Here is a 21,629-nt window from a genome sequence, read left to right as displayed (position 1 = left end):
GCATTTTATATTGGCAACTGGATTGTAAATTGTCAGTCTAATCACCTCAAATCATCCACCCATCGCTGTATATAAAGTGATGTGCAGATGAACAGATGCTGACTTTCATCCGTACTGTTCAATTCTTAGCTTCAGATATTTTTTTCCCGGAGGAGATGAGACAATTTTCGGTTGGTGCAATTGGTTCAGTAAGTCGATTATCAGCTTAGTGATTGTCTTGTGATGTCTTTTAAGGGTTTGTGGTTAGTGATCGTGGCTGCTCTGCTGATGGTGAATACCGCCAGAGGCCAAAGTGCTACCACTTCAAGGATCAATGATGGAAGATATCGACCTAGTAATGATGGGAGATACAGAGGAGGAAATGACGGAAGGTTAGTTTTAATGTGATTCATTTCTAAGTACTATCACTGAGAGAAATCCGAAAAAGTTAAAATAACATTCCGGAAATGTTTATTTTACCCTGCAGTATTGATCCAAAATCGGTGTAAATAGAGTGAAAGAAACACCTATTAACACTTTAAGGACTCGTATCAGGACTTATTGACACCCTACTCTATACCATTTAGAACACAGAATTCGAACACTTATACTTATCGAAAAACGCAGATTAATGAAAAAACGTTATAAGGGAAAAGTACCCCGGATCGGATTGTTAAGAGACATGCTCGATATTTTAGTAGAAAATATAAGCCTCAAAATATATACTATTTGGTATTTTTGTGTATGATAATCGGTATATTAGTGACCCATTTAGCTATATCTGTGCGTTTGAACTTTAAAATTTTACAATAAATTAATAAAAAATAGATGTAATTGCTACTGTGTACTCTGTACCTCGGATCGTCACGAATTTAATGAGGTGTCTCACGGAAAATTGGTTTTATAAATTAAATCTACACTAATGCACTGTATTCTTGTAAGAATTAAATGGTAAAAAGTAGCTAATAATTTTTAAAAGTTTATTTTAATTGGTGCAATTATATGACAATAAATTGACGATCCGAGGAACACTGTCGATCGCTGGTGCTCTTCCCTTATTACTGAGATTTTATTGGATCCGTTAAATAAATTTCAACATTTTGACAAAAGTGTCAATAGGGGTTCCCTGTCGAAGAGGTGTTCCTTCGACCCTATTACCCTTTTCAGGTGTATTAGGGGTTAAAATTTCCCTTTTTCATGTTAATTTTACCCTTAAAATGGTGTAAAATTAACATTAAAAAATGTTGATATATTTTTACATCTAAAAAGTGTTAAAGTTCTGAGGAAAAAAAGTTAATCGCACCCTTTTTTTTTCAGTGATGCAGCAATCTTACCAAAAATTAAAGTGTTTTTTCAATAAAATTTTAGCCCTGATTAATAACAAAAATTTTGAAAAATTAAACCTGTTTTCGTTGCTCTATATTTCGAGACTTCTCAAAAAGAGATTAACGATTTTTTATTAAACTAATTCTGTCCTTGATAGAAGAATAATCTTTGTGTCCTCACATATTTATCAATATTTTACCTATATTTTTAGTGCTTGATTTTTTATTAACGCAAAAGCAAAGGAAATAAAGAGCGAGAGTAGTTTCTACAATCTTCATGCATTGAGAAAAATCCGAAAAATTTAAAACAACATTCCGGAAATGTTCATTTTACCCTGCAGTATTGATCCAAAATCGGTGTAAATATTACCCTTTTTAGTTGTATTAGGGGCAGGGGGGTGACATTAGCTCTGAAAAATGCGACCAGTTTTAGTGTAAATTTTTTCCTGTTTTCGTACACATTTCACGAGATACCTTCAAAACTACGTAGATTGCCAATTTGTGGTTTGTTGTTGCCTGTTCATTATTAAATTGGCTTTTTGCCAATTGGAAACATAGGAAATGTCATGCCCCTGATTACGGGTTAAAGTTACTCTTTTTCATCTTATCTTTACCCTTAAAAAGGTGTAAAATTAACATTAAAAAATGTTTATATATTTTTACACCTAAAAAGTGTTAAAGTTATGAGTAAAAATAAGTAAATCGCACCCCCGTTTTTTCTCAGTGTACAATTATCAGGCTTATAAAAGAATTAAATTGGATTTATTTAGTGCTGAAATATATTGTAACTCTATTAGATTTTGATTGTGCTTTTTACTGCTGCCAGATATATTCCTGATGATTCAGGAAGATATACTCACGTGGGAGATGGTTCTAGAGGACTATATACAGGCGCGGGTGGGCAGTATACAGGTACTGCATCAAGAGGAGATTTTGGTAGACCATCTGGAGGAGTAGCTGCTAATCGTTTCCGTGTAACTCCTGTTACAACTGAACCATCACCCAGACCTGTGACAACCCCAGTCCTGATAACAGCTCCCACGAGACCATCAACTCCACCACCTCCCCCTCCTCCACCTCCCCCATCACCATCTCCGCCAGTGCAGAGGTTATCAGTAGTAGCTAATGATGGAAGATCAAATGGTGGCTGGAAGACTATTCGCCAAGAGAATGATGTCACTGCGGACGGTTACCACTATTTGTATAACAGTTTTAAATTTGCTTTATCTGCTATTTTGCCAAACTTCGGGCTGATATTCATGATGATACTTAAACTTACAGATATGAAACGGAAAATGGAATCTTAGCAGAGGAATCTGGTAGAGTAGAACGTGAAGATGAGGGACTACGATCTCAAGGATTCTATCAGTACACTGGAGATGATGGACAAGTTTATCGAGTTGACTATGTAGCCGATAATGCGGGCTTTGTTCCACGTGGAGACCATATCCCGAAGATGCCCCCAGAAATCGAGAAACTTCTTGCTTACCTGGCAGCCAACGCACCCGCTTCATAATGCACCTGGCGCCTCCATCAATATATGTATAAGATACATAATTTCTGTTACCGTTCACCCAATAAAGTGCAATTGATAATGCGAATCTTCCAGATAAGTGGAATTTTACTCTGTTACAGTGTGTCTTGTGGGAGGAAGTGGAAGGAAGAGGAGATTAATAAGAAATACAAGTACAACCTTGCTGGAATTTTTGGAATCTTCTGTGTGACACTAGTGGCTGGGATTTATGGCAATTCCCGATGAAGGTTGCATCTCTTCGAGGTTTAAAAAAAAACATCTCGGGTTTATTTTTGGCATTGATTGCTGCTGTTTTGGTGGTCTGTATTGTGCTAAAATTTACGATTCCAGTGGATCCGGCACAAAAAGGAAGACACACCAGCTGAGATCCTCACGCCCCAATCAGACATTTATGGGTGAAGAATTCTGCTGAATTTTATCACAGGGAGCTCAATTTGATGAAATTATTTGATTGTGGAATTTTTACGAACATTAAAGATCACGCTACCATAAGATATGCTGAAAAGATGTGCGTGGTTTTTTGGGATTTGGAAAGAGGGAAGTAGGGTGGGAGGTAGGAAAAGACGCGCCACTTGAGCATTGACCTCCAGATTCCTCGTGGCCTGGGACCATTGTGAGGCGACAATTTTATCGATTGCATGGGCGACAGCCGTGTCTTTAAGCGATTCTTTAACAACAAATAAAGTGTCGCCAGGTCGCCAGGGGATATTTTTTTTCGGTCAGATATTTTTGAAATGACTCTTCAATTTATTGAGTTGTTTTGATTCGTTAAAATGCGTTTGATCCAAATTCATTGGAATTTTTTATTTATCATTCAAGAAGAGAATGTGACATCCTGCCTGAATGCGTCATAGATTTGTGTCTTCCCAATTAGCATCTCAAGGAAATTTATGCAAAAGATATAATAACCGAAAAAAACTGCAAAACGAGACTAATTCCAATATCTCTGACGACATAGATCGCTTATTGCACGTGGAATTTTTCGCGGGCGCGCGCTCGCTTTTCTCAATCATTTCCTACTCGTGGCTTTTATTGCTATTTAATAAGATAAGCGTGGGTGGTGAGAAGTTCAATATATATTCTTGCAAAATATACCTTTCAATTTGGAATACATCTTGCGCCAAATTCCATCGGAAAGGTCAATGAAATAATATTGAATTGATCCAAAAATACATGCTCAATTGCCAAGTTGATCCGTTAAAATTGCGTTTAAGAAGGAAGGGTAACATCTTCAAGATCATTTTAGAGGTAAAAATACGTTTAATGTGTGAAATTCTTAAGCAGCAAAAGAAGGTGGAGTCCGGAACTGGATGGCTAAATTTCCTGAAGCCATAAAAAATTAACATGATAATACTTTGCAGTGACTTTAAGCCATTCAATGCATTGTACCAATCCTCATATTTCGGTTAAATATTGACCTCGAGTATAGGTGTCTTAAGCCTCTTTAAATTGACGGCTAAAGTGTTGAGAGTTCATCAACGTGCCATAAAATATCAACAACTTGCGACTCAGCAATTTTTGCTGTATGATGAGAAATACACCACATGTCTTGATATTAATATAAAATATTCAATAACTGTCCCAACGAAATCACCAATAAATGTCCATATTGACTGAGGTGACAATATTTTGTTAACATGTGCGAACCCAATCGCTCCATTTGCGATCAAAATAATTTCCCTTCAGCATTGATCGTATAAAAGAGATCGTCACAATCGCTATCCTTATTTCCATGAACTGAAGAAAAAAAATATTTTTCGGTGACTCGTACACGCCAGAGAGATTACTCATCCTCCCAAGAAGATCACGATATGCGTCTGTGGAGGATGATCTCGTGCGAAGATCACTCAATACACACAAAAGCTCCCCATGGGTCTTGTAAATAAATATCAGGCTACCGCTCCAGCTTCTCGCATTTCTTCTTGAGCGCGCAAAAAGTGACGGTTAGAGCTTTCAGTGCAACTCTTAAAAGTTCTTAAGTGCTATCTACTTTCACTTGTAAAGTGTGTGATTTTTTTTTAAAAAGAAATTATTCAAAACACGATCTAAACGAAATAATGGAATCGAGAATACTTTTCGCTACAATTCTCGTAAGTATTCTACCAAATGGCTTAGTATCTTCAAAGTGATATTTTTTTAACGGAAGTTGCAAATAGTTGAATGTGTAAAGTATTCTTGTGCATGCAAATTAGATCATTTGCATAGGAAACAACTGGATGGAATTTTTTTCCCTCAAAATATCACAACTTGGAGTATATAGAGAGTACAAATCATCCAGGCTGGAATTTGCAGTCAATCATACAATGTTATTGTGAAATGTGTGAATAATTTCCCTATCTAATGCAAATTTCAGGTACTGGTTGTTGCAACCACAACATCCCAGGGTGTCGATGATGGTAAATACAGGCCGAGTCAGCAAGTGAAGAAAGGACAATACGTTCACGTTGAAGATGGTAATTGAATTAATTTTTAGCTAATTTGTGTCATTTGAGATCACCCACTTGGTGGCAATCTCTGGTAATCCTTGACTTTTCCAACTGCAGTGATCACATAAAATTTAGAGCGACTACATTCGCCTTTATGTAAATTATTTGTAGAGTTATTAAGCCTTAATTTATTGCTTGTCTTCCCAATGAAGGAAAATATGTGGACAATGCTGCTAAATGGCGCTATGTTCATGTTCATGATCAACGCGAGAAAGGGAAGTACATCCATGTTCATATCCCATATGACGGTGGATATGGACCTTATTCTCACATCGATAATCCTTACAAGCACATCGATAATCCCTACGTGCACGATTACGAACCCCTTGGCGAATACAGGTAATTGATATTCTCTTAACTCTTCATTAGAACCACGCAAAATCACTTAACCTCATGTTAATTTTAATTATTTGCATGATTGAATTTTTTCGGAACAGCATTATGGATTTTTTTTTTAAATTTCTGAGAAGTTTATATTTTATAAATATTTATTTTACCCTTATCTAGGTCTTACACTGTGAAAAAAAGAGGGTGCGATTAACATTTTTTTCTCAGAAATTTAACACTTTTTAGGTGTAAAAATATATCAACATTTTTAGTGTTAATTTTACACCTTATTAAGGGTAAAATTAACTTGAGAAAGGGTAATTTTAACCCCTAATACACCTAAAAATGGTAATATTTACACCGATTTTAAATAAATACTGCAAGATAAAATTAACATTTCCGGAATGTTATTTTAACTTTTTCGGATTTCTTTCAGTGTAGGTTTTGTGATCTATTAAAACAACATCAGGTGCCTTTTATAAAGTCCTTTATAAAGCTAAAGTATCTTGCAAGAAAAGTAGCTAAAATCATATCTTAAATTAAATTAAAATATTCATTGTCTGATAGAGTAAAAGATAGAGAAAAAATAGATCTTAAATCTCAAATATTCTCTTAATGATTAAATATGGTTTATAAAGGTACAAGTGATATTATTCAGATCTCATTTTATAGATTTGTAACTTAACTATTTCGGATTCGCGTCGGAGTTGTGATAATTTAATTTTCTGCAATTATTTGTACTTACTTTTCTAAACTCTTTAATAATGAATCATATTTTTTCAATTTAGAATTTGACTTCCGTTTTCAATTCTTACTTTATCTCTTTTATAATTAAAAAGAAAATTTTTCTGTGAATCACTTTAAAACGAGAAGTTTTGACACGTTTAAAAGTATCAGTAATAAATTTCGGTAAATTTTAAAGTAAAATTGATCAAACCCTTTAAATCCAATTTCACTCCTCAAAGCTGTTCCGAAAAATTTCAGTAGCATCACTTCGAGCTTCTGGTCTTTAGTATTATGTTTAAATTAATGGTGTCGAAAGAGCTTAAAAAAAAACATACTGTGTGAACCGTTTTAATGATGAGCTTAATACATGCACTAATAAATCTCACAAAATATTATCTGTCCTGGCGCCAAAAGACGCAACAAGATACCCAAAAATTCCTGAGATTATTTTATTTGATGCGCAAAAATGCAAATGAAAAAGCATCAAATTCCATCGAAATTGGCAATGAGATAATAAATGTGAGAAGATGAAGAAAATGTTGAGCAACGGCATTTCACAATGAAATTAAATTGAAACATTTCCTTCAGCAAAATCCATATTGGATATTGGGAAAAAGGTAATAAAATTTGTGGAAAAGTGTGGTCTTGAGGGACAAGGAGAACTGATAAAAGTGTGGTAGAAAATTAACTGGTAATTTGTATTCGCGTGGCATATGTCTCACTTAATTTATTTTATTGACCATTCTGGCTTTACTAATTGCCATCAAATTTACATAAATGCCATCCCGAAAAGGTGCATTTATTGATGATTTGGTGTGGTGTTGTGATCTTGTCTCATTTGTTTTTGGGGGTAAAATGGTGGCAAAAATGTTGTTAATCTTAAGTATCCACTCTGGTCACAAGTCTTCTTTTCTTAATTTTCATATTTAGTTGCATTCGAACGAGTATTGTTCGCCCCTCAAGACGGGCGTGAGCAGTGTGAAAACCGTGGAAAGGTCAAACACGGGTCAAGAGCAGCAGTTCTTGGTGCAAAATTGGCGACGATATATCAAAATTTTTTGGCTACCCTAAATGTTAAATTATGAAACTTATCTAATGTCTGTAATACCTTTAGCTTAAATTAGTTTTGTAATAAAATTATGTATCTATTAATATAAGTTACATTGTACGATTGAACAAATGCTTATTTACTTGCAAAAACACATCCAAAATTTTCGACAATTTGGAGATAATCCTGTAGAAATTTGTGCAGTGGTGCAGCTTCAGTAGAAAACCTTGCAATCTGTTCTATTTTAAAAGTTTACCCGTTAAAAGTAAAGTTTGCCTTCCAGTCAACTTGATCCCTTCGGAACGGATTTCTATTACATAGACAGACCAGATGTTTATCAAGAATATGGATTTCCTCACCATGACCCCTTTACCACCAATTCCAATGAAAAAGACTCTAAAATATCCACAGGAAATTTGAAGACAACAATTGATCCTGCTGCAACTGAAACAATCTTGATAACATCCACAGAAAGTTCATCAAAGGGCAAATATAACAATCAACAGGATAAACTTCTTCAAGCTTCAACTAGTTCTGGAGGTCAGATTGATCCTTTTGGAACAAACGTTTTTCATATTGAAAGACCAAAAATAAGTCAAGAGTATGGATTTCCTAATCATGATCCCATAACATTCCCTGAAAATTTTAAAACCACATCTGGAAGTTCAGTTGCAAACTTGAAAGCTTCCCCATCTGAAATTGAAATCAATTCCAGACAAAACGGTTCTTCCTCCACAATTGAATCCTTGAACTCCAATAGAAAGGATTCAGAGAGAGAAACTTCCAAAACTCTTCCTTTAAGATTTGAAATTGATTCTAGACTTAAAGGTTCTTCCTCTACAGTTGGGTCCTTGAACACCAACCATAGGGATTCACAAGACCTAAACACTGCTTCTGGTAATCTCAAAACTCCTATCTCCAGAGTAGAAATTGATTCCAGACTCAAAGGTTCTTCCTCCACAATTGGATCCTTGAACTTTGACGAAAAGGATTCACAGAGCGAAAGACCCACAAATCTAAAAACTGATTCCTCCACAATTAAAGGTCCTTCCTCTACAATTGAAACCTTGAACCTTAAAAATAAAGATTCAAGCGAAAGTCTCAAGAATTCAAATTCAGATGACATTGATCCGTTCAGGAGCAACTTCTTTAACATTGACAAACCAAAAATTCCTCAAGAATATGGATTCCCTAACCATGATCCCCATTCTGATGTTAAAATAATTGTGGGAAGGAGTACTCCATCAGCAAAAGATATAATTTTTGCAGCGTCATCTACTGAAAGGCTTCCCCCTAAGAGGAATGTTGAAATTATCAGAGAAGGAAGATCCCAAATTCCAAGAAACAATGAACAGGAGAAGAATAGCGAAAAATCGTAAAATTTAAGCCTGAAGAATCTTTGCAAGTTAATCCCCTAAATCATACTAAATATATAGCTTTATTTGTGATTATTTCATCCAATAAAATTGTTTGAAAATCTTAAAAACGTCTGTGTGTTTTATTTAAAGAGATTAAGCTTCAAAATTGAATTCATCGACTCTAAATTCTTCATTCAAATCTCCGAAAGGTATGCGATATTTTTCTCAATTTTTTTTATGGCCTCTGATCGATGAATTTTAAATTGTCCTATCTTCAGTGAAATACCCCAATCAAATTGTGAGAAAAATCATCTTTTACGTGGACCCCTAATAAAAAAAAATGTGTTAGCAAATTATGAGAAAAATGTTTTATGATTTTTGTTTTATTGCATGATAACAAAAATGTGGTTTTTTATTTGTTCTTAAAAGTCATTCTCCCTATATTCTTCTACTTTTTTTGATATTTTGAAATTTACGTCATAAAGCCTTGAAGAATTTTTGTCAAAGATGCTTTACAAGATTTTCAAGAGGTATGAATATTCAATATATTTCCTCTAGTTTCTATGCGATCTTCATCTTTGGAAAAATATTCACAAAAGCCATGATAGAGTCCTTGCATAAAAAAAATTGTGCGATAGAAAAATTAAAAGCATTGATCTTTTTCTACCACGAAATGTTCAATAACACAATGATCAATTGAAATCACATGCATATTTCCCAACAATGGCTCATTCACTTTTATATTCTTCTTTCTCGATGGTTGATTTATTTTGTGGCATTTAGAACACCTTCTTAGTCACTTTGAACGGATGATTTCTGGTCAAGTTTCCAAAAATCGCAAATTTTTCTCATGATACTTTATGGCACTTCTGAGTCTATTAGATTGCGAAAAATGTAATCTTAATGCTAAAATTATATACTAACTCATATATATGCATATTCCATCTGTAGGCAAGTTTTTGCATGTCGTTGCCACTTATAGAGGGTGTTGAAAATTTGGATAGAACTACCTTGATCTTTGACTGTGCTTCAGTCGGTATAATTTAATTGACACAGTATTCAAAGTAAAACAGTGCGAGATCTTCTATCTTCTGAATATTAATCAGACGCATACTCATAAAAAAAGTCACTATATCACGAGCTAATGATGAGCGTCATGCTGTGAATGAGACTTTGAATATTTCACGCAAAAAAAGTTGATAGATTTCTGTGATATTGGTAACTCTTAAAACAAAGGTCGCTCACTTTTAATGGAATTCTTAACAATGCGGAAAAAATACTTATGTAAAAAAATGCAGTTATTAATCCTTAATATTAATAATTTATTAATGTTTTCATAGAAAAATCGCAATTAAGATCCATTAAAAAGGAAAACTTTATGAGAAAAAAAAGACCAAGAGCACGTAAGTGAAACTAAAAAGAACAGTTTTTTGAAAATTGAATTTAAATTGCAGTGTCACTTAAATAATAATAAAAGGCTTTAACACTTAACAGCTATTTTTCAAATCTATAGATTTTGGGGTTTTGTAGAGTTTATTCGTATTAGTTTAGTCATTAAGAGTTAACTTTGGGTAAAAGTTACTAAAAATCATAGCTTATTTGAAATACTAAAGCGTTTACACTATTGAATTTCGTTCTGCAATCATCTTGTAAAACCATAAAGTTGTTTATGTATAATCTATTATTTTACTGCCTGAAACTATTTTATTTTACCTATTTCTGTTTAACTGTCTACGTCTACGTTTGCTTTTTTCTGAATAATTTTAGCAAAACAGAAGAAATTTTTAAAGTTTCGGATAACGATACTTTCGTAAAGTGCAGTAACCACTTATCACCATTTTTAGGATAAAGTGAAATTTAATTATAACTTTTGTACCCTTATTATAAAGTAACTCAAATTTGACACAAATTCACTGAGATGCATTGGCTCTAGATTCTTTAATCCAATACTCCTCCAATTTAATGCTGGACTATTTAAAAAAAAAAACACATTTTTATTAACAATACAAAAATACCACTTCGTCGCCATCTTTTAAAACTTTTCTCCAGTTTTGTAACGACTTATTACCATTCACTTGAAAAAAGCCAAACTGTCCAAACTCGATTATTTTGGGCAGTAATGTTATGAATTTCTTTTATCTCATGATCACATTTTTATTAGTCCTTTTAAATGACTTTTCTTGACTTTTACTTGAGAAATTAAATTTTTAGATTATTGCGGAAAGTAAACAATGCAGATTTGTTAACTGAGAATTTACGAAGTGAAATTAGCGTCGTCTATTGAAATGCAATGACGATAAGTGGTAAAATCATTGCAGAATATTACCACTTTTCGCCATGCCTCATTTTTACATAAAAATAATGAAAATGAAATATTAAGAAACTAAATTCAAATTTTATGTATTCTACGAATGTAATTAAATATTCAATATACAAATTATTTATTCAAAAACATAAGTTTTATTCGATGAAATTTTCAAGACACTTGGCATATTTGATAAGATATATTGGATTTGATGCAGTTGTATAAAATATTGCTCTAAAAATGCTCAAAATCTTAAATCCCAAATAAATAATAATTATTTCTCGACTCTATAGGGGGAAGTTGGGTTCCTTTGAAAGTGGGGCACCTTTGAAATTGGGATTTTTCTCCTATATTTATGTGGAACTGAGCCATATCAAAATGTAATTTAGCTTCCTAATCTGTTTGTGCAGCTAAATTATGTCACGATAGGCCTCAATTTTATTTAAAAATAGGTGAAAAATCCCAATTTCAAAGGTACCCCACTTTCAAAGGTGCCCCACTTCCCCCTAGTAGCAGAATTTTCAGTTTATTTAATTCATAAATAATATAAAAATAGCGATTTCAATATGAGTGGCTAAAAGTGGTAATTCCGCCCTACCATTCATTTTTTTCTTATGATAAATTAATGAACCTTTTACCAAAGGCAATACATATTTTAATATCTAATCGCGTATAGGGGAGACCGGGGTAGAAATTAGCCACCAAATGAAGTCTTTCATTGCGCAGATTTTGTACAAAAAATGTTTATCAATGAATAGTAAGGGAAGTATATATTTAGACTAAAGAGTGATTTCCTCAATATTCTTTCGAAGACAAACTATAATATACCACTATCTAATACTATACGTGGCTAATTCTTCCCCCGGTCTTCCCTACTTCGTATTTTCTTAAAAGGGCCAGGGGTCAAATTCATTTGGGAATAAGAAAAATAGAATAGTACGAAACTTTCTTCATTTGCACCTTTAAAATCTTCACCTAACTGTTCTACACTAAATATCCATTTCAAAAACATGCTTAAAAAATTTTAGCTACTTATCAATCATAACGGATAATTCCACTTATTATTTTGAATTTTCTATAAAATAAAATTTGTTTTCAAAGCACATGAGGTAAATGAATCATATCGATTGCTCAAATTAAGACTCGAACAACTCGCAAATTGTCAACTTTATAAGAGAGCTATTGTAATCAGAGATTTTGCGTGCTGACTATAAGGTTTTTAGTTTTTAAAAATTAAAAAACCTGTAACTTTAACAATATTTAATTAACTTTCATGTATAATATTCACAGGAAAGTAGAGGGCATTGAAGAGTAATCCAAAAATATTTAGTAAAAAATCGAGTTGTTCGAGTCTCATTCTGAGCCGTCGATATCGATCTTGAAGGTTGGATCGTCATCTAAAAATAAAATAATTGTTTTTTTAAATTACTCATCGCTTTTAACGAATTATCTATTGCAACATGTGTTGCATTTGTAAGTAATGCGAAATATTTTCAAAAAAGCGATGAATATTTAAAAAAAAATAGAGGGTTTGTGGTGCAATTGGTAAGGGCGTTCGGTTCTTGGGCGGTGTGACTCCCGGCTCGACTGTCACAGTTCGTGTGAGTTCGAGTCCCGCCCGGTGCAAGTGATTGAAGCGTCTGAATGGACATATTTCTCATACACAATGTAATCTGAATAAAACTTTGTACAACAAAAAATGTACAAAATGGCAAAAAAGCCCGGTACATCAAAATAAATAAATAATAATAATATTTCAAAAAATCATTTTATTTTGAGACGATAATCCAACCTTCATGGTCTATAAATGCTTCACTTAAATCAATTAAAATCTTATTATATTGAATATTTTATAAAATGTTATAAATCATTAAATTAATCATAAAATTAGAACAGAAACAGCTAAAATGGGTACTTAATATGGAAGTTTTGACAGAGTGAATCATTAAATACGTTCCAAAAATAACAAATTTTAATATTTTAAACTAGGATAAATTAATCTCTGCTGAACTTTGAATTGCATAATATTAGATGAGATCATATATTCTGTCAGTAGAAGAGGTAAAAAGTTTGGAGTGGTATATCTCAGCTCCTGATGAACATAATTGGATGAGTGAACTATTGTTGGAAAGCTTGGTTCATTAGCTTTCAGAATCTGGTATATGTAATTGGCTATGGGTAAATCATGGTCATCCAGAACCATTTATGTCGAAGAAGACACTTTTTGCAGCGTCATTTTTGACCATCTACTGCTGGGACCAGGAGTGACCCACAATTCTCGCACTTGGACTGTTCGTTAGAGGAACTCAAAGGGTATAATTTGTAGAAGAAACTTTTTTTTTGGACATCTTACTTTTTTTTATTCATCGACTTTTGCAAGAATTTTAAAATGTTAAACGCAAGGAAAAAATTGCAGAAATCCTTCTATTCCATTTTCTGGACAAACTAATGAAGATATCGGCTTGGAATGTTCTGAGTACCCCCCGATAAGTTGATCCAAGGAATCCAAATGTCACTTCAATTTCATCCCCACGTCTATCCTTCCCCTCCAGAAATCACTCCTTTAGGAATATCTCAAGAACCAGACCATCGATGCATTTCATTTTGGGATATGTTTTAGAGAGTATCCTGGCGGACATTTCATTCATACATCTCAAAGACGTCCGACCTCTTCTTCTTGCACTTGCTAATAATCTGGTTAGAAGAGCAGAATTTCTTCTGATCAATTTTCTGACCAAAGAGACAAAGTTAGCGACTTTTATTGTTCTGAGTACCCCCCAAAAGTCAATCTAAGGAATCGAAATAACATATGCAATTGCCTCTCATCCCACTCTTTGTCCTCCAGAAACCACTTTTTTGAGAATATCTCAAGAACCAAATCATCGATCCTTTTCATTTTTGGATATGTTTTTGACATGGCCAAGGCGGACATTTTGTCCTCAGACACCAATATCATCCAGAAATTTCTTCTTGGAATTTCCAAGGCCAATAAATAGACAGCGTAAGAGAGTATATTTTTAACGGATTAACACAGAATGTGGTTTATTTAATCAATCTCGAAATTTTTCACAAGCCTAATCAACTCTTACTTGCTTAAATATTTTTTTTATGCTGAAATTCGTTGGTACAAGAATTTAAAAAATTATCTTCTAAATTCCAAGAAGAAATTTCTGTACAATATTGGTGTCTGAGGACAAAATGTCCGCCTTGGCCATGTCAAAAACATATCCAAAAATGAAAAGGATCGATGATTTGGTTCTTGAGATATTCTCAAAAGAGTGGTTTCTGGAGGAGAAGGAGTGGGATGAGAGGCAATTGCATGTGTTATTTCGATTCCTTAGATTGACTTTTGGGGGGTACTCAGAACAATAAAAGTCGCTAACTTTGTCTCTTTGGTCAGAAAATGGATCAGAAGAAATTCTGCTCTTCTAACCAGATTATTAGCAAGTGCAAGAAGAAGAGGTCGGACATCGTTGAGATGTATGGATGAAATGTCCGCTAGGACACTCTCTAAAACATATCCCAAAATGAAATGCATCGATGGTCTGGTTCTTGAGATATTCCTAAAGGAGTGATTTCTGGAGGGGAAGGATAGACGTGGGGATGAAATTGAAGTGACATTTGGATTCCTTGGATCAACTTATGGGGGGGTACTCAGAACATTCCAAGCCGATATCTTCATTAGTTTGTCCAGAAAATGGGATAGAAGGATTTCTGTAATTTTTTCCTTGCGTTTAACATTTTAAAATTCTTGCAAAAGTCGATGAATAAAAAAAAGTAAGATGTCCAAAAAAAAAGTTTCTTCTACAAATTATACCCTTTGAGTTCCTCTAACGAACAGTCCAAGTGCGAGAATTGTGGGTCACTCCTGGTCCCAGCAGTAGATGGTCAAAAATGACGCTGCAAAATGTGTTTTCTTCGACATAAATGGTTCTGGATGACCATGATTTACCCATAGCCAATTACATATACCAGATTCTGAAAGCTAATGAACCAAGCTTTCCAACAATAGTTCACTCATCCAATTATGTTCATCAGGAGCTGAGATATACCACTCCAAACTTTTTACCTCTTCTACTGACAGAATATATGATCTCATCTAATATATACTTTACATTTAAAAATAAAAAAAATACAGAGCGATTCCCTTTTGACTAGTCAAAAAGTGTATGTAACTATCTCAAAAGTTGTAATGCTCAAACATTAAAAATAGCAAAAATTTATTGATTAAAATAAATATTATATTTCTCTCACAAAATTGTAAATATTGTTAAAATAATTGTAAATGCTCTAAAGCTTGTAATTTAATTCTTTTTCCCTTTAAAATTTGTTTCATAGTTTAATTGAGTCATCAGGGTTGTCTTAAAAAATCAATTCTTATGACATTGTATTAAACTCATGAATGATCTTTTCTTCATTTTCCACCTTTTACGGTAATTATTTGCTATGGTTTCTTCATAAACCTCTGTAAAGGTAAAGTATTCCTTAAGCAGTTGAAACTGATGTGAAATATTCCCAATATTTCACCCGCCTAAAAATATCATAGAATACTAAATAAATAAACGAAAGACTTAAATGACTTAGACAACGAACCCGATGAAAAGTGCAAGTAATTGAAAAAGCTCTTCATTGCACCTCGACATTATGACATTGTGCGATAAAATCTAGTGAATAAATCAATATATTCAACACAAAAGAATTTTTAAAAACTAAACCACTTTGAGTTTTGGGGGGAATTAATTTTAATATTGTGGGTGTGTTAAGGAATATAAATTAGGCTGAGAGAGCAAGATGAGTTTCCATACGTAAGCGGATGCACAAATTGATGTAAGGTGATCTACGTTAAAACTAGTATAATTGATTGTATCGCTTCGACGTATGTGAAAAAGCATAAATTTTAGTCAAAACTTGATCGTATTTGGTCTGTTAAATGTGTCCTTCTTCACTGGATGATATTTGTGAAGAATTTTAGGAGTGAAGACTCTATAGTGAGCTTTTTCTATTTTGGACTTTTCTAACGAAGACAGACAGATACAGATCATCCGTGCAGACTTTGATATAATCTTTGTGTGGCTGGTGGCCCATATATAAATAACTCACGCAGAGCAGAAGACACCAGTCTCACTTTCTCATTGGGTGCTACAGGTGGTTAGATTATACATCAAAATGAAAATCTTTTTGGTAAGTGTCCCGTAATTGGATTTATTGGATTATTGTGAAGTTACAGTGTAATTTTTTTTTTCATTGCTTTATAAAAAAAAAAGATTGCTCTCTTCGTGGGCGTTGCCACAGCCCAGACTCTTCGTCCGTTCACTTTCAACCCTACTACCCTCCGTACAGTAAATACCAATAGATACTTTGGAGCCCTCGATGGACGTTATGTTCACGACAATAGCGGAAGATACGTGAAAGAAGGACAGTACGTCCATGATGACAGTGGTAAATACGTTCACGATGCACGGCAGTATGTTCATGATGATCGTGATGCTGGTAAATACGTTCACCAAGACAATCCCTACCGCCATGTGTAAGTCTAACAATAAAATTGCGAATTAAGTGGATATATAAACTCAAATTCAAAAATTTTTCCCGTTTCACAGATCTTTCAACGATGGTCGATATGTGCAGGACAAAACTGTTTTGACACCGGTTAGACCCGTTGTTACAACCCCTGTTGTTGCTCCCCCCGCCTTCGTAACTCCCGAAGAAACATACCGTCGTGTATCCAACTACGGCCAAGGTGAGGGTGGTTGGAGGATTATCCAACATGAGCGCACTGGTGATGATGATGGTTACCACTACCTCTACGAGACTGAGAACAAGATCCTTGCTGAGGAATCTGGACGCGTTGATAATAAGTACACTGATGCTGAAGCTCTTAGGGCCAACGGTTTCTACGAATACGTCGGCGATGATGGTCTTAAGTACCGCGTGGACTATGTTGCCGATGAGGGTGGCTTCCAGCCTGTTGGTGCTCACCTACCAGTTGCCCCACCAGTACCAGAGCTCATCCAGCGTGCCCTTAACTACGTGGCTAACCTCAGGAGGACATAAAACTCATTCTGCAAGACCCGTTTCTTGAACCCCTTATCAAATGTGTTCTCAACTTTTGGATTTATGTGTTTCAGCAACAACAAAAAATTCTTCCCGATTGAATAAATTAAACCTAATTTAAATTTGTCTAATGTCTTCTTCGTTTTCACTTTCTGGAGGCGCCTCCCAGATACAACCACTCATTCTACGTTTATGGGAAAAATGTGAACCACTTTTCGACATAAAAGTCAATCCGACAAGGTCGTCTGCATGATCGTGCACACCTCTTATGACATAATCCACGCGGCAGCATCCTCCTTTTGTTTCACTGTTTTGTCAGCAATTATTTGGACAATAGGCTCAAGAGAGGCAACAATAAAATATCGAGGTGCTGAAATATTTAGTTCATTCTATTGAATTTGTAATTTATGCAAATTTCAGTTATTAATCGAATTTCTGAATAATATTTGAAACTTGCTCCCATCTCCCATTAAGTATTGTTTAATCTTGATTGCTCAAGTAAGAGGGCGAAGAACCACATTTTTTAATCATTCTAAAAGAAAATATATTATTATAAATTTTGACCTTTTGAACTTTTTATTGTCATTGAATAATACTTTAAAATATTTATTAGTTTATATTGGAGATGAGCGTTTATGCTTTATATTTATTGTGGTCATAAAAATGAGCTATAAAATCCGAAACGAAATATTTAAAAAAAAAATCTATATCTCTTTTACCCAGGGGCTAACAGCTAAGACTTAAAAGGTATTTATTTATTTTCAAAACCAATCAGTCGCCAAATATAAATGCTTGTCACCAAAACTCGTCAGTCGTTTTAATGTATTTGAGGTGGAGGTTTTGAGTTTCACTTTCATTATCTGGAATTTGGAAATTTACGAGCATGGATATTTATATATTGGTAATTCTAGATTCAGTAGTCAATTTCTGAGATTAATTTATTGAACAGAGGATAATGTTGTCATAAAACAGTAAAATTATAGATATAATAAGTTAGAAAAAAGCACTATATACTGTCTCTTTGAGTTCGAACAGTAATAAAATTAATTTATGTGTAGAACCTTTCATAAAACTTTTCCATTATTTTGGCCAGAAGGGTCTATTTACAGTAGAAAAGTTGAATGTTAAATTATGAATTTTTAGGAAAGGGATAGTTTCAGACATGCATAACTTTTCAAAATATAAAAATTTGAGATAATAAAATTTAAATTATTATGAAAAATGTTCTGCATATTTACAAACGAGAAATCCCAATGAGAAACTACTATCATTTAGCAAAGTTAAAAAATGTTTGGCAAATGAGTCTTAAAGATTACTTCAACTTCGTGAAACTAACCCCATTTTGCTTTAAATTATCAAAATCAAATATAGTTAAATAAAATTTCTCTTTCAAAATTAACTTTAAGCACTATAAACACTGAAAGAAATCCGAAAAAGTTAAAATAACATTCCGGAAATGTTAATTTTATCCTGCATTATTGATCCAAAACCGGTGTAAATATTGCCCTTTTTAGGTGTATTAGGGGTTAAAGATACCCTTTTTCATGTTAATTTTACCCTTAATAAGGTGTAAAATTAACATTCAAAAATGTTGTTATATTTTTACACCAAAAAAGTGTTAAATTTCTGAGGAAAAAATGTTAATCGCACCCTCTTTTTTTCTCAGTGAATGATCCTATTTTTAAAAAAAAAGATATTGAAATATAAATAAAATAGTAAAATCTGGAATATGGTAAATAAAAAGAAATAGCGAACAGTAAAATAACTGCGGAGTAAGTTAGAACGATAAATAAAATTATCGCAGTTTAATTGGAAAAATGGTGAGTAAAAATACAAAATGGTAAGTAGTAAAATAGGGGAAATTATGGAATTGTGAACCGTTTTCCTAATTTTCCTAACCGAAATTGAATTTTTTTACTTACCAATTTTTTAATTTATTTAACAAAAATTTTTAGCCTTTAATTATAAAGCAGGTCGCGTGTGATCTCGTTTGCCACTGAAGGACATTACTCTTATCAATTTTTTTAGCAACGACCAAGGGGGTCAGATGGGACGAAAATGCGTTACTCCAAACGTAATAATAGTCTTGCAATGCATCTGAGGACGTTTTTGGTGCGATTTATAAGAACTCTCCAAGTCAAATGCGTATCAAACGTCAACGCTAGATATACTTAAAAGGAGTTACGCTGACTATATTAAGGCAATATTATCGAGACAGGTACTAGGCAAACCCAAACACGATGAGGAGTAGCACACCAGAGCGCTACTGTGATGCGATTCCCGCCCAAAATCCATTACCACCGTCTTTTAGAGCTCACTATCATGCCAGATCACTCCTTATTTTGTCTCTCATCCCAAGGAGCTTCTGCCCCTCAGAAGTGCATCAACATACAAATTGAATACATCACCAGCATAAACAGTGACTTAAAGAAAAAAAAATCTTTAAGCATTAAACTCAGGGTGTTCTACATGATAAGACAAGAAAGTTTTACTTCGACGACCATATGATCGGACGCTGTTTAAAGGTAAGCTCAACGACCCACTTTGTAGTGTAAAATCAGAAAATAGTTTTACGTATAGGGTCGTTGAGGCACCTCTAACCAGCGTTCGATCATATGGTTGTCGAAGAATAACTTTCTTGTCTCATGATGTAAAACACCCTGAAGTGAGTGCCAAAAGATTTTTTCTTTTTGAGTCACCTCCATCCAAGTTTAACCCCAAGAGGTCACTGATAAATCAGGAACAGTAGAGCAGGCCTGAGCCAAAAGAAAAGCCGAAGTGAATTTGGTGGTGCCTGTTGGCATTCTTCGAAATGCCGCGAAAATTCACGTAAAGAAAATTAGATGTTTTTTAATGCGAAAATTGTTTAATTCCTTAGAGTTACGTCATTTTCACAAGAATATCCTTTTAATTATTTTAGTTGAATACAGTTATTTGGGTTATTTGTGAATAATTGTCGATATTACAATAAATGGGATGAAATTTTGAGCTGGAAGACTCATATTCTTTTGAGCTGTCCCAAAATTTGGGATAGGTCTGAGAAAAACCCTTTTGTACAACACTATTTTGGTTAATAAGGAACGCAAAAATACATATTACAAGAAGGGACATAACCTGCTAATAAAGATTAAATAGAGAAGAAAATATTTTGTCGCATTTCAGAGATTTTTTGCAAACGCAGTGCCGCCAGACGTTTGTCAAGTGAGTTATTTGTGTTTCTATCTCTCTCTCACAGTTGAATTGCCCGCGATTTAAGAACTTTCCATTTGAAGTGATATTTGCATTTCATTTCTTTGTATTTCTGCAAGATTCAATAAAAGGGTGTGTAGTGAACAGCTATCCGTCTTCCGACAAAGATATCAAGAAAACAATTTCTTTCTATATGAGTTTTTATGTCTGTTATGTCTTTTTGGCGCAAAAATATTTATCATGGTACCGTAAATGAGCGGGATTAGTATTACCAGTATGGCTATCTGTAATTTCCATTAAAATTATCAACACAAAATTTCCGATATTATACGACTTTTAACGAGCACAGGTCTGCAGTAGAGGGCCCAACACTGATCCCTGAGAAACGCCATACCTGCACAGACGAGGCCGATTTACATAACTCCGTCCCATCCTAACCCTCTGGTCGCGACCTGTCGAGTAGAAACCCAATCAGCAAAACGTAGGGCCGCGAAATCCAATGTGTCCCAACATATTTAGCATGACGTCATGTCTAACTGAGTCTATATGTTGTGGACCGATAATAAACGGGTTATAAATCGATTCGTAATTTTTATTCGAAAATGATTTTTATTACTCCCAAGCCATTTTGAATAGTAATTCCAAATAACCGGGTTTTTAGGATAGACGGTTAACCGGTTTTGGATGGCTCTGAAATCTGTTAATCGGTTTAAATTTAAAACCGGTTTCTAATTTAGAATTTGATATGGAATTTTGAGCAATTTTTCAGAACTTGTAGTTTGATGTAATATTTAACACATAAATATATTCTTTTTCTCTGTTAGTTGAGAAAGTTGAGAACTTATTTATTGCTTTATTTTGTATTTAAAAGAGTTCAGAAAATTCGGAGTACAAGAAAATTACTAGAACTTTTTTACAATAATATTGTACCCAATTGTACCGTAAAAAAGGTAATGAAATCTATATTTCCGTAAAAATAACTATTTTTTCATACAATTTATTTTTCTTAGAAAAAATGGGTTACAAACGTTGTCAGTTTTTACAGTCTTTATTGAGGAAATACTCAAAAATTTTATTCTAGATCTTGGAAAATAAAAAAAAAAATATATAGAAAATGTTTTAACAAACAAACCGAAAGAGTTTTCCTCTTTAGTTTTAAAATCCTCTGACTAGTTAAATCTTGTTAAACTTAAGTTTAGAAAATTTGAATCGTAGAAGAAAAATAATATTTGCAAAAATATAAAAAAAGAATATTGGAAGGATTGTACCAAGATTTTTCGTCTCCTATATTCGCTTTA

The 21,629-nt window shown here is 33.7% G+C and overlaps 1 protein-coding gene across 1 annotated transcript; it reads left to right on the top strand.

Moving 5' to 3' along the window:
• The first annotated feature begins 123 nt into the window (after window positions 1-123).
• LOC129801049 (uncharacterized) lies at window positions 124-17,142 on the top strand. The gene is made up of 10 exons (XM_055845808.1): window positions 124-170; window positions 235-371; window positions 2,131-2,505; window positions 2,586-2,815; window positions 4,819-4,928; window positions 5,192-5,291; window positions 5,477-5,663; window positions 7,709-7,991; window positions 16,353-16,615; window positions 16,689-17,142. The coding sequence occupies exons 1-10, from the start codon at window positions 156-158 to the stop codon at window positions 17,140-17,142; spliced, it is 2,154 nt and encodes a 717-aa protein (XP_055701783.1). The 5' UTR covers window positions 124-155.
• Window positions 17,143-21,629: the final 4,487 nt, after the last annotated feature.

The sequence above is a fragment of the Phlebotomus papatasi genome, chromosome 2, assembly GCF_024763615.1.
Source record: "Phlebotomus papatasi isolate M1 chromosome 2, Ppap_2.1, whole genome shotgun sequence".
NCBI lineage: Eukaryota > Metazoa > Arthropoda > Insecta > Diptera > Psychodidae > Phlebotomus > Phlebotomus papatasi.
Note: the sequence above shows the minus strand (reverse complement) of the source record. Positions and strands in the feature narration are given on the sequence as shown.